Source organism: Stenella coeruleoalba, assembly GCF_951394435.1.
Source record: "Stenella coeruleoalba genome assembly, chromosome: 11".
NCBI classification, from domain to species: domain Eukaryota; kingdom Metazoa; phylum Chordata; class Mammalia; order Artiodactyla; family Delphinidae; genus Stenella; species Stenella coeruleoalba.
This window is the reverse complement of record NC_137157.1, coordinates 99,289,739-99,303,372: the sequence shown is the minus strand read 5'-3', so window position 1 is coordinate 99,303,372 and position 13,634 is coordinate 99,289,739. Positions and strand designations below refer to the sequence as shown.

At 40.2% G+C, this 13,634-nt stretch overlaps 1 protein-coding gene across 2 annotated transcripts in view; it reads left to right on the top strand.

The window, feature by feature from the left end:
- The window catches only part of KDM5A (lysine demethylase 5A), a 76,634-nt gene that overhangs the window by 25,647 nt on the left and 37,353 nt on the right, over positions 1 to 13,634 (top strand). For both annotated transcript variants that reach the window (XM_079938599.1, XM_079938598.1), the window contains 4 exons: positions 4,762 to 4,943; positions 6,391 to 6,553; positions 7,656 to 7,775; positions 11,127 to 11,321. In XM_079938599.1, the coding sequence (XP_079794725.1) occupies positions 4,762 to 4,943; positions 6,391 to 6,553; positions 7,656 to 7,775; positions 11,127 to 11,321 (660 nt within the window). The remainder of the gene's footprint in view (positions 1 to 4,761; positions 4,944 to 6,390; positions 6,554 to 7,655; positions 7,776 to 11,126; positions 11,322 to 13,634) is intronic.

Here is a 13,634-nt window from a genome sequence, read left to right as displayed (position 1 = left end):
TCCATTCTTTTACTTTGAAGCTGTTTGTATTTTGGAATCTGGTGTGTGTCTCTTATAGGCAGCATATGATTGAATCTTGCTTTTTTAAAAATCTAGTCTGAAGGTTGACTTATTTATTTATTTATTTGTCCCTCTGTCTGTCTGTCTGCCTATTTAGCTAGCTAGCAAGCTAGCTAACTAGCTAACTAGCTAGCTAGTTAGCTGCGTTGGGTCTTTGTTGCTCCACGTGGGCTTTTCTGGTTGCTGGGGGCTACTGTTTGTTGCAGTGCGCCGGCTTCTCATTGCGGTGCCTTCTCTTGTTGCAGAGTATGGGCTCTAGGCGCGTGGGCTTCAGTAGTTGCAGCACTTGGGCTCAGTAGTGCAGCTTGAGGGCTCTAGGACACAGGCTCAGTAGTTGTGGCACGTGGGCTTAGTTGCCCTGTGGCCTGTGGGATCTTCCTGGACCAGGGCTCAAATCCGTGTCCCCTGCACTGGCAGGCGGATTCTTAACCACTGTGCCACTAGGGAAACCCTATACAGATATATTTTATAGGAACAGTTCAGTGTTGAAATGTGTACATGTTCAATGTCACTGAATTAAAACCTGCTTTGTAGAAGTATAAAGAAATGTGTCAACCTTAGTTTCTTCATACCCTTCCATTGGCAAATGGTAGGCAATTACCTACTTATTGGGAAGAGGCTTTGTTTTACAGCTTTTAACTTTTTCTGAATTTCATTTTGGTTTTGAATTTTTAAGTTGCTCTTGAACAGATATTTATATCTTCTAATCTTAAGAGATAAGGTCACAGAGTTTTTATTTTTTAATTTTTTTTATTTTTTATATATATATTTTTGCGGTACGCGGGCCTCTTACTGTTGTGGCCTCTCCCGTTGCGGAGCACAGGCTCTGTACGCGCAGGCTCGGCGGCCATGGCTCACTGGCCCAGCCGCTCCGCGGCATGTGGGATCTTCCCAGACCGGGACACGAACCCATGTCCCCTGCATCGGCAGGCGGACTCTCAACCACTGCACCACCAGGGAAGCCTGGTCACAGAGTTTTTAAAGATTATTTTAAATGTGGTTAAATGTCAACCCTAAGTAAACAATATGGATAATAATCCTTCTAAATGTTTGAATTCTGTATGAATATTCATCTGTTTTTGCTTTTGCTCCATTCACCTTCATATAAGAACGTGGAGGGCTTCCCTGGTGGTGCAGTGGTTTAGAGTCTGCCTGCCGATGCAGGGGACGCGGGTTCGTGCTCCGGTCCGGGAGGATCCCACATGCCGCGGAGAGGCTGTGCCCGTGAGCCATGGCCCCTGAGCCTGCGCGTCCGGAGCCTGTGCTCCGCAGTGGGAGAGGCCACAACAGTGAGAGGTCCGCGTACAGGAAAAAAAAAAAAAAAAAATGTGGAGAAATTTGGGCTTTAAAGACATCAGCATAGCATGAAGAGACAGGGATACAGCTCTTTTTTCTAGTCTGGGTCATCGATTTGCTATTTATTTCATAAGCAATAACATTTTACTCAGGATTCTGTTTTTATGTTGTAAGATGGAGTGAGAGAACCCATTTATACAAAAGGATTTTAAGGACTAATTAGACAGTGTATATAAAATCTCTGTATTTTTTATACTTATATTTTCTGTCAGTTTGTTACTCTTCTCTGGAAGTTACTCTTAGAAAAGTAGATACCTGCCGTCTCTTCCCCAGGAACTGTGCATGTATGTTGAACTTCTGTATGAGTTAGCTTCTTGGCATCTGACAGCATGCTTCTCTGGTATCATAGTTTAGTGGAAAAGTACTTCTGAAGTTAATACATTTGTCTTATAAATACAAGTGCTCTGCAAACAGGGCTTCTGAGGAATAAAAATAGGCATAGAACTTGAAACCTTGGAAACATTTTTTTCATTTTATCCTCTCTGTGTCGTAAATCACTGAATAAATCCTGTTAATTTATTTTTCATTATTTTCTGTGGAATTGGCCTGTTTTAAATCCCACTACCACCGTCCTTGTCTCCGTCCTGTCATGTCATGTTGGGATAATTGCCGTGGTCTTACATAATGATCACTTGTGTTGGGGGTTCCCCAGAGCTTCTCAGGTTCGCTGAGAACTCATGACTGTGACTTATTACAGTGAAAGGATATAAAGTAAAATCAGCAAAGGGAAAACAAGATGTGTGGTCAAAGTCTGGAGGTAGCCAGTTGGAAGCATTCAAGAGCCCTCCCTCCCTGGAGTCACACAGGATGCACTTAGGTACTCCAGCATCAGACTGACACCATGTGTGAAGCATCGCCCACCAGGAAGGCTCATTAGAGACCCAGAGCTCAGGGTTCTTATAAGCGGCTGGTGACATAGGCACCTTCTGCCTAACACATAGCAAAATTCCAGACCCCCAGAAGGAGATCGGGCGTGCATAAACCACACTGTGCAGCACTGCGAGCCACCCTGTGTCAGTGTCACAAACTGTTTACCATGCAGCTTTCCAGATGCCAGCCAGGGGCCGAACTTGAAGCGGGCCTTTTTTTTTTTTTTTTTAATAAATTTATTTATTTTTTATTTTTGGCTGCGTTGGGTCTTCGTTGCGGCACGTGGGCTTTTCTCTGGTTGCAGCAAGTGGGGGCTACCTTCGTCGTGGCATGCAGGCTTCTCATTGTGGTGGCTTTGCTTGTTGGGAGCACAGGCTCTAGGTGCGCGGGCTTCAGTAGTTGTGGTGCACGGGCTTAGTTGTTCCGCGGCATGTGGAATCTTCCTGAACCAGGGCTTGAATCTGTGTCTCCTGCATTGGCAGGCAGATTCTTAACCACTGCGCCACTAGGGAAGCCCCGAAGCGGGCCTTTTGAAGGGTAGCTGTCTTAGGCTTGCTCTGTTAAAGTAGCTTTTCTGAACACTGCCACTCTCTGCAGTCTCTCTCATACATTGCTTTCGGTTAAAATTTTAAGATCGGTGGGTCTTGGGGAGTTCATTTTGCAGTTCTGTCTATTTAAGTTTGAAATTTTCCATAATCAAAAATTTTAAGATAAATATAAAAATATTTAAGATGTTTATCGTATTGTTTCACTTTTCAGAATCTGTTTTATTTCCGTTTTGAATATAGGATATCATCCAAGCTTCTTAGTCTGAAATTTAAGATTAAAGATCCAGTCTTCTCTTCTGGTCTTATTTCCTGCTTTTCTGAGTATGACCATTCCACTCTGCCTCTTTACCAGCCAGACCAGTATATTCTGTCTCTTGTCATTTACCTTCAAATCTTACCTAGTCTTCCAAGATCAACCCAGGTTTTTCCTTTTCCACCAAGTTTTCTTATTGATCCAGACTCATGATGATGACTATTTTGTTGTCCTCTGAAGAACTATATAATTTACTAGTTTATCTGTGTTTGGAGTTTAATATATATAGTCTCATCTTGGAACTGTTTGTATGTAGGCCTGGTCTCTTCACCTAGTTTCAGTATTTGTTCAGCCAACTAAAAAATATATTGAGTAGTATTTTTGAAAACTGCTTTTTTTTTTTTTGAAAGCCTATTGAGGGTAGGAATCATATCTCTTTATTATTCCGTATTGGGATTCCTAGTTAAGCCTTTGTTGGAATTTCTTCTATCCTCTGTAACTCTTAGCTACACTTTTCTAATTTCCTTATCTCTGTGCTGCCTTATGGATGATATCCTCAAATCAGTCTTCTGGTTCACAGATTCTCCCTTCAGCTTTGTCACTGGCTATTTAGCCTCTTAATTTGAGGGTTTTATTTTTAACTCTGTATTATCGAAACTTTCAAATGTATAAAACTAAACATAGTAATGCACTTCCCTCCCTCCCTACCTGGCATCCAGGTTCAACAGTTATCAGCCTTCTAATAGAAGGCGGATTCTCTTACCTGTTTTTTGCATTCAGTCTGTTGCAATATCACATCACATATCCTCTGGAAAACTCACACTACATTTCTGCAAGAATGAGAGTGAAAAAGGCAAATAACATCTTAGAATTATTATGAATGTAGTTTGACTTTGCAGGTCCCCTGAAATAGGCTTGGGTTCCTTAGACCCCACTTTGAGGACTGCTCTGCACAAGGATAATAGCACTTTGAGTCTGTGCCGCATACCGCTTCAGAGGTGGCTGTTCGAAACCCACGTCTGGAGCTTACGTCCAGTTAGAAACCTCTGTGAAGACTCAGACAACAGCTTTCCGTGTTCATTCTGCCTGTGCTTGCTTTCTTTGTTTTTGGAAACTGCGAATTCTTTTTTCTCTTGAGTTCATCTATGAAGCAAAATTTTTTTTGATGTTGTGAATAGATGTGTTTGTGGGAGTTGGGGGTGCTTTCTGCACCATCTTGGTCTTCAGTGTTGCCACAGATTCCGGATTCTGTATCTTACTATGTTTTGTCTTCACAGTATCTGGCACCATTCTGTAAATATAGTGGTAAACATTTTGGGAAGTTATGTTACCGGGGATAAAGTCGAAATATAATAGCGACCTATTAAAATGAGTCTTAGAGTATTTTACTGGTAAGCTATGGGGGCAGGTGGGGAGTAATAAAAAGCCTTATATGCTTCAGAGTAAACCAGAGATCTCTGAAATAATTAAAGGGAAATATAAATAACACTTAGGAGATAGGATTAAATATTTAGGAATATGAGTTACATGTAGAGAGCAAAGAGCATAGATTCTATGGACTAGATTATTGTAATTATTATAAAATTTTTACTTTTGTTTTTGAAGACTCCCTTGAGGTTTCTGTTGGGCACTTGTCATTTCTGATCTCTTATTTACATTTTTTTCCTTTTGTAGGAATATGCGCTTTCTGGTTGGAACTTGAATAACATGCCTGTTCTGGAGCAGTCTGTTCTTGCACATATCAATGTGGACATCTCTGGCATGAAGGTGCCATGGCTTTATGTGGGAATGTGCTTCTCTTCCTTTTGCTGGCACATCGAAGATCACTGGAGCTATTCCATCAACTACTTGCACTGGTACGTACAGTCTTTGTTAACAGCACACATACTTAGTGACCTTTCTACAGGTGTAACAGTGTTAGATGATGTGTTAGGGAGAGCTTACTTGAAAGTATTTTGTACCCCAAAGTTGGATAATGTGCTGTGTAGAGGTCTCAGGGTACAGCATGTCAGACACTTTCCCTCTTCAAGTATGTGCATGCAGCAGAGCCTCGAGTTTCAGACCCAGCTATGCTACATTCAGCGCACGTGAGAATTGCTCTGGTATAACTTCTGAAATGCAAGGCAGGATATTTTTTAAAGTTTATATAATTAAGATCTGACTAACCTTCAGTATTTAAGGTTGAAATTTGAAAAATTTCAAATTGAAATTTTTGTTTTTCCTTTTTAATAACATTTTCTCTAAAAATGCCTATGTTACATGTGTATTCATTAAATTTTATCGCTGATTTTTTTGTTTCACACCCACAGCTTTTATTTACTTACCCAGTTCCTTGTCCAGTATTCTCATCTTAACCAAATGATGTATTCCTCTCCATTTGAAAGATACTGCTCAGATCACACTATGCATTGGAAAGCTAATGATTTTCTTTCTCTGCTTCATCGCTGTGCTGTGTAATATGATAGCTTCTAGCCACATGTGGCTATTTAAATTAGTTAAGATTAAGTAAAATAAAAGTTTACTTCCTCAGTTGCACTAACCGCATTTTAAGTGCTTTATCGTCACTTGTGACTAGTGGCTCCTGTATTACCCAGCATCGATGCAGAACATTTTCAGTCATCTCAGTAAGTTTCTGTAGAGACAGCACGGTTAATTGTATGAGGGTTAAGAAATTCAGCTATTCTGTAGATAGCATGACTAATTAAATCCAGTTCCTTAAAGTTCAACTTAGTATTATAAATAAAACTCTAGTCCACTAAAGTCTAGTGTATTAATGATGCCAAGTGTTTGGTCTTAAGATTCATAGACAGAACTATATTCAGGGTTTCAACAATTTCTCGCCTTGGCTTATTTCCTTGGATAGTAAAATTGAACTCAATGAAGTTACGTAAAAGTACTCTAAAGGGCAGTGACTTTTACTTTGATCATTGTGGGGATAATTGGAATGTCCAGTGGACCTGTGAATCAGGCAGTATGTCAGTATCCTTTGGAACAATGCTTGCTTTTCATATAGCATCTTTCCTATTTGAAGATGCTGTTTAGTGATCTACCTTAAAGAGTTTATGTACTTTGAATTACTTTTCTGTAGTGATAAGTACGTACCTACCTATCCATATACTCTTGCCTTACCCCCCTATTATGAATAATAGCACAGATTTTTGAGATGGTTGCTAGGATTCAGGGCATATAATCTATGGCCATGGAGCAAGACAAAGTTAATTATAATTTAGTGGATTTGAATCAGAGACCCTGGCCTCATTGGCACCATGCTCTACCTAGATAAACAGTTATTTCTTTTGCTAGGGGGGAGCCAAAGACATGGTATGGTGTGCCATCTCATGCTGCAGAACAACTGGAGGAGGTGATGAGGGAGCTGGCCCCTGAGTTATTTGAATCCCAGCCTGATCTCCTACATCAGTTAGTCACCATCATGAACCCCAATGTGCTAATGGAGCATGGTGTGCCTGTGAGTCTTTTTGCATCTCCCTTCAGTATTTTAAATTTAAAGTTATGTACGCTTTTGATTAGAGTCACAGTATATGCTTGTTTTGTAATGGGAAATAAAAGATGACATCATCTTCAAGCCAAATTAGAATTTATACTCTGAAGGGAACAACATTTATTTGATTAAGAATGGGGTGTTGTAAAGTATGAATCACATTTACCTTCTGTATAGCAACCTATCAGAATAGCCATGTTTTCAGTATATCCTGCTTTTAATAAAAATCTCATATTCTTTATTATCCCCATTTAACCAAAGTATAAGTATTTTAAGTGGTTGTTCTAATAACTAATGCTTATCCTTGTGGAGATCATATTCCCATATTTCGTATAAAGATTTCATAGCCTCTTTTTCACATGAGATAATGAAGTAAAAATATACAATGAATACCGTTTCTGCTTTTAAACTTTTAGGTTTGAAAATGATTATTAAATTTAAGCTACGAATACCTGATAAAGTATAAATTTAATGTTTGCTACATGTAGTCAAGTAGTCATCATAACCTTATTAAGAAAGTAGATCGAGTGATAGTAGTAATGTTACTTTGTCTTTAAAGAGTAAATTTATGCAGAATCTGGGACTTTTCAGAAGACATAGTATTGTCATAAAACAAAGAGATTCAGGAAAACTGATTTGGGGGGGTCTCTCCATATGACATATGAGCTAATCAATTAGTTTCCAGAAAAAATTATCCAAAAGTAGGATGAAATTACATCCTTTCCCACTGTTTACGACACAGGAATGAAAGGAATAAAAGAAAAATTCTCTTAACTGTAAAAATTTTATTAGGTTAGGAAACTAGTAGCTCATGAGAGCAGCATTTTCTCCTTGAAAATTTCTTTAGGCTGTGAACTCTTGTCATGAATTACTATAATTTACAGTGACTATTTTAAGAAGGTGAAACTGACTGCTTCTTCAAGCCTGATACTGTTTTCTGGTCTGTGTAGGTTAATGCTTTATTGTTTTAAAGTTTGAAAAATGCTTCTGAAATTGACATAAAATGTTTCCCTTTTTTGTTGTTTTTCTTCTGTTTTGTTTTTGTACCCTGTTCCCAATTTGCATTTAGGTGTATAGGACGAATCAGTGTGCTGGCGAGTTTGTTGTGACGTTTCCTCGGGCCTATCACTCTGGATTTAATCAAGGCTACAACTTCGCTGAGGCTGTGAACTTCTGTACTGCTGACTGGGTCTGTTCGATAGCAAGTAGCTGTTGTGTCTACTAACAGCCCCGGAAAATGCATCTTAATTGCTGTGCTTGCTTAGCTGGGGAGGGGAGGGCCCACGGATATTTCAGTGGAAACTGGAATGTCTCTTGCCATTTACAGAGTTCCAGGTAGTTTTTATTTGGAAGATTTTATAGTTCGTTACTTCTCATTTGCTACTTTCTCATTTTATTTGAATTTTAAATGGGCAGTTGATGTTTTCTGAATCTTTTTCTGAGAATGTAATTCCTCTAGTCTTTGCTTTCTCTGAGCGCTTTTGGATTTTAGAAGGGTGACCACATCTTTTCAAGAATTAATTGTACCACGTTTACAAATATCTAGCTCTGATTTTTATCTTAAAATATCCAGTTCTGATATTTATCTTAAAATATTCCTTTTTTTCCTTCTGATAATTAGGTGATTTTATTCTTCCTGCTATTTTATGTTTTCTATATTCTTTTAAAAAAATTTATTTTAAAGGGCAGCTATAATATTGAGATCTCTGTGGGCTGCACTTTTGTGTAAATGGTATTGCCATTGATTGCTATTTTGCTTTTAAATGAGGTAGATATCAAAAAGTAATTAGTTATTTTTATGTCATGTCGGTGGGGAAAAGACTGCAAACCTATCATACACTCTTTTTTTTTTTTTTTTTTTTGGTGGTACGCGGGCCTCTCACTGTTGTGGCTTCTCCTGTCGCGGAGCACAGGCTCCAGACGCACAGGCTCAGCGGCCATGGCTCACGGGCCCAGCCGCTCCGCGGCATGTGGGATCCTCCCGGACCGGGGCACGAACCCGTGTCCCCTGCATGAGCAGGCGGACTCTCAACCACTGCGCCACCAGGGAAGCCCTAGCATACACTCTTTGACTCTATTTTTCTTTCAGTGAAGCTGTTTTTTGTCAACTCTCCTGACATTTGGGGGGATATTTTTTAGTAGTATTGGATCTTATATTTTCTGTGGGCACCTTAATTTGTTAAATTTCATGATTAGCAATATTGTTTCCTTGGCTAATGAATGAAATTGTATAATGAACAATCTTACATGACCTAGTAATTCTAAACTTCTTGTTAGAAAGCAACAGGAGCAAGACTGAGGTTAGGACTTTGCCTTGGACTTGAACTCTATTTTAAAACCTCAGCTAACATGTATTATGTATTTATGATTTAGGTGTTCCTTGGCTAGGTAGGTGTAGGGTGGGAAATGGAGGTGATTCAGAGATGAGTTAGAGATGATTTCTGCCTTTAATGTGATCACTATTATTGATGTTTGATCTTGGACAGCACTTTTCTTTTTTTTTGGCTGTGCCACGTGGCATGTGGGCTCTTAGTGCCCCAACCAGGAATTGAACCCGCAGCCCCTGCCGTGGAAGCATGGAGTCCTAACCACTTGACCACCAGGAAAGTCCCTTGGGCAGCACTTTTTTTTTTTTTTTTTTTTTTCTGCGGGACGTGGGCCTCTCACTGTTGTGGCCTCTCCCGTTGCGGAGCACAGGCTCCGGACGCGCAGGCTCAGCGGCCATGGCTCACGGGCCCAGCCGCTCCGCGGCACGTGGGATCTTCCCGGACCGGGGCACGAGCCCGTGTCCCCTGCATCAGCAGGCGGACTCTCAACCACTGTGCCACCAGGGAAGCCCGGGCAGCACTTCTTGTTTTTTTGTTTTTTGTGGGTTTTTTTGGCTCTGTTGGGTCTTCGTTGCCGCACGCAGGCTTTCTCTAGTTGTGGCGAGCGGGGGCTACTCTTGGTTGTGGTGCGCAGGCTTCTTGTTGCGGAGCATGGGCTCTAGGTGCACAGGCTCAGTAGTCGTGGCTTGCGGGCTCTAGAGCACAGGCTCAGTAGTTGTGGTGCATGGGCTTAGTTGCTCCACGGCATGTGGGATCTTCCCGGACGAGGGCTTGAACCCGTGTCCCCTGCCTTGGCAGGTGGATTCTTAACCACTTCGTCACCAGGGAAGTCCCGGGACAGCACTTTTAGTTTCACTGGTCTTAATTTTTTTTTACCTACTGTGTAAAGATGCTAAGGTTCACTTAACCTCAAACAAGTGAGATGATATTTGTGAGAGGAGGGTGATATAAATGAAAAGTAAAAGCAGCTTTGTATCTGGAATGAAGTGATGGTACTGATTTTTATAAGCCACAGTGGACAATCAGTTGTATTTTATGTGGCTTCCTTGTATATTGTATCAATAATAATTAAAAACTGCAAATCCTACAGTTTTGTTTTTCTTCTTGCTCTTGTTTTAAGTATTTGAGAAATGTTTAAAGAGTAAATTTCTGAGAATTAAGAAATGAAAGAATTGTATATTGTTATTAGGCAAGATAGTCGCCAATCATAAGCTCAGTATATATATTTTCTTGGGAAAGATTGTTTCTTTGGAAGAGTCCGGAAATAATGCTTGATTCAGAGATAGTCTCGTACTCTGGAACTCTGATTCCTGTGATTCCCTTCTGCCTTTCTCAGAATGGAGGCGAGCTCTAAAAGGTGTTCTTAAAGGTCCACTTTCTAATTTTTTCTGTTTTATATTATGGTTTTCAAATACAAACCAAAACTTCAGACACCCGGCTTTTTCCACTTGAGGGAAGGAAAGAAGCTGGAGAGAGAGAGCTTGTGTAGCATAGCTAGTATCAATTTGTTTTAAAGCTTGATAGATTTTCAGAAGTTATCTTAAAAAGTGTAGCTGTTGATTTATGAAAAGTGATCATTTAGTGATTTATTTCACTTAGGAAAATTAAAGTATATAATCTCATGGTTTCACTTTGAATTCTCTTTAGGCCAGACTGGTAGTTTTAAAAATAATCTCTAGATGCTAAAATCTAAATTGTCTTTTGCTTTGGTCCTTATAAAAAATAAAGTTAGTCCATGTGAACTGCTTAAGTAGTGCTTTCTTCCCCTCCCTCCCTCCCTACCTTGTATTGATAGTAGCATCTGTTGTTTGTTCTGTGGAAACATCAATGCTGAATATGTCCAGTTATCCCTTGATAGCCTGAAAAATTTTTTTCTTTTTCCTATAAGAGCGGTCTCATACTAGACTGGTCTAAAAGAGTTTGCTGCCTCATTTATATATCAAGGAACTCATACTTCTTGAGGTACATAATGAGTAGAAAATCAGCTTAGGCCAGAAGCTCAACATCTCACATTATGGGAATTTCCTGTGGGAAGGCCTTTGAAATTCTTGCTGGGTGGTAAGGGTTTAATACTTACAGTTACCTCTTATGTTCAAATGGACGTTGTTATTCTCTGTTCTTTATAATAAAAGAGAGGATCTGGGGGGCAAGTAGTGGTTCTGTTCTGGAATGTGTTATAAGCCAGTAATTTAATTTGAGAATCTTGTTTTCAGTTGCCCATTGGCCGTCAGTGTGTCAGTCATTACCGTCGGCTGAGGCGCCATTGTGTCTTCTCGCACGAGGAACTAATTTTCAAGATGGCAGCAGATCCGGAATGCTTGGACGTGGGGCTTGCCGCCATGGTGTGCAAGGAGTTGACTCTCCTGACTGAAGAGGAGACACGGTTAAGGGAGTCTGTTATGCAGATGGTGAGTTTGCTGAGTACGTTTCCTGTAGTTGATACTGCTCATGGGATATACCAAAATTTAAACCAGTGGAAAGAATCCGTTTTCATCTTTGATCCCTTTAGAAGTTGAACGCAAAAATTACTGGTTTGGAGAAGATTTCCCACTTCTGTACTTGCCGTTTTGGTTTCTTTAAGTTGAAAAAGTTTTAGGAATCGTGATGTCTTCATCTCCAGAGTTTTAAAAATGCAGTCCTATCAGGTAGAATTTCTTAGGTATGTATGTATTTTTAAAAATCTCCTACATATAGTATTACTTCTTTAAGCAAGAAAATTCAAAATTTTTTTTCTCTCAGCTTTTTTTTTTTTTTTTTTTTTTCCTTCGGTACGTGGGCCTCTCACTGTTGTGGCCTCTCCCGTTGCGGAGCACAGGCTGCGGACGCGCAGGCTCAGCGGCCTAGCCACTCCGCGGCCTGTGGGATCTTCCTGGACCAGGGCTCGAACCCGTGTCCCCTGCATTGGCAGGCAGATTCTTAACCACTGCACCACCAGGGAAGCCCTAGACCTGAAGGGTCTTAAGACAGTGAAAATAGTTTTAAGCTAAGGAAGAATACAGTGGACTAGCAATTTGGATCTGAAAAGTAAAGCTGATCCAATTTAACTACTCTGCTCATTGGCATAAATGGGGGAAAAAAATCTATAAAAGAAAATATAAAACTATACATTTTAGAAATGACATAAATACTATTATTACAAAATATTTAAATGCTGGTTATTCTTAAGAATTTAAGTTGACTTAGAAATAAGAATATTTGCTAAATGGTTAGCTTTCTTTTTCTATTTACTTGAATTACCTGTGAAAGAAACAAGAAAGAGTAAGATGCAAATGCATCTTCTTAAAACATTTTTTTTTACATTTTGGGGATATGTTAATATATGCCTGATAGTTACTATTCTCACTTTATACCTGTATTCTTAAAGCTTTGTTTTGATTATGTTCATTTATTTATTTGTTTTAAATAAATTATTTATTTGTCTGTGTTGGGTCTTCGGTGCTGTGCGCAGGCTTTCTCTAGTTGCGGTGAGCGGGGGCCACTCTTCGTTGCAGTGCGAGGGCTTCTCACTGTCATGGCCTCTCTTGTTGTGGAGCACAGGCTCCAGGCGTGCAAGCTTCAGTAGTTGTGTCACACGGGCTCAGTAGTTGTGGCTTGCGGGCTCTAGAGCGCAGGCTCAATAGTTGTGGCACGCGGGCTCGGTAGTTGTGTTTCGCGGGCTCTAGAGCTCAGGCTCTGTAGTTGTGGCGCACAGGCCTAGTTGCTCCGCGGCATGTGGGATCCTCCTGGGCCAGGGCTCGAACCTATGTCCCCTGCACTGGCAGGCAGATTCTCAACCACTGTGCCACCAGGGAAGCCCTATAGGTTTTTTTTAATAGGTACTCTTTATCAGGTTGAAGAAGTTCCACTCTATTTCTAGTTTATTGAGAGTTTTTACCAGCTATAGGAGTTGGGTTTTGTTAAATGTTTTTTCTGCATTTATTGATGTGATCAAGTGATTTTTGTTCTGAAGCCTATCAATAGGATTACTTTAATTGATTTTTGAACGTTGAACCAGTGTTGCATACCTGGGATGAATCCCACTTGATTGTGGTGTATATACAGTGTTGGATTCAATTTGCATACATTTTATTGAGCATTTTTGCATCTGTGTTCACGAGAGATATTGGCCTGTATTTTTCTTTACTTGTGATGTTTTTGTCTGGTTTTGGTATTAAGGTAATGCTTGGCCTCAGAGAATGAGTTAAGAAATATTCCCTCTTCTTCCATGCTCTGAAAGAGATTATAGAGAATTGGTATAATTTCTTCCATAAATCTTTGGTAGAATTCACCAGTGAACCTGTCTGGGTCCAGTGCTTTCTGTTTTTGGAGGTTATTAATTATTGTTTGAATTTCTTTCTAGATACAGACCTATTCAGGTTGTCTATTTCTTCTTGTGTAGGTTTTGACAGCTTGTGTCTTTCAAGGAATTGGTGGGCATAGAGTTGTTCTTAGTATTCCTTTATTATCCTTTTAATGTCCATGGCATCTGTGATGTCATTTTTATTAGTTAGCCTGGCTAGAGGCTTATCAATTTTATTGAATTTTTCAAAGAACCAAGATAAAATGAATGGAATTCTTTTTTTTTTTTTTTTTTGCGTTACGCGGGCCTCTCACCGTTGTGGCCTCTCCCGTTGCGGAGCACAGGCTCTGGACGCGCAGGCTTAGCGGCCATGGCTCACGGGCCCAGCCGCTCCGCGGCATGTGGGATCTTCCCGGACCGGGGCACGAACCCGTGTCCCCTG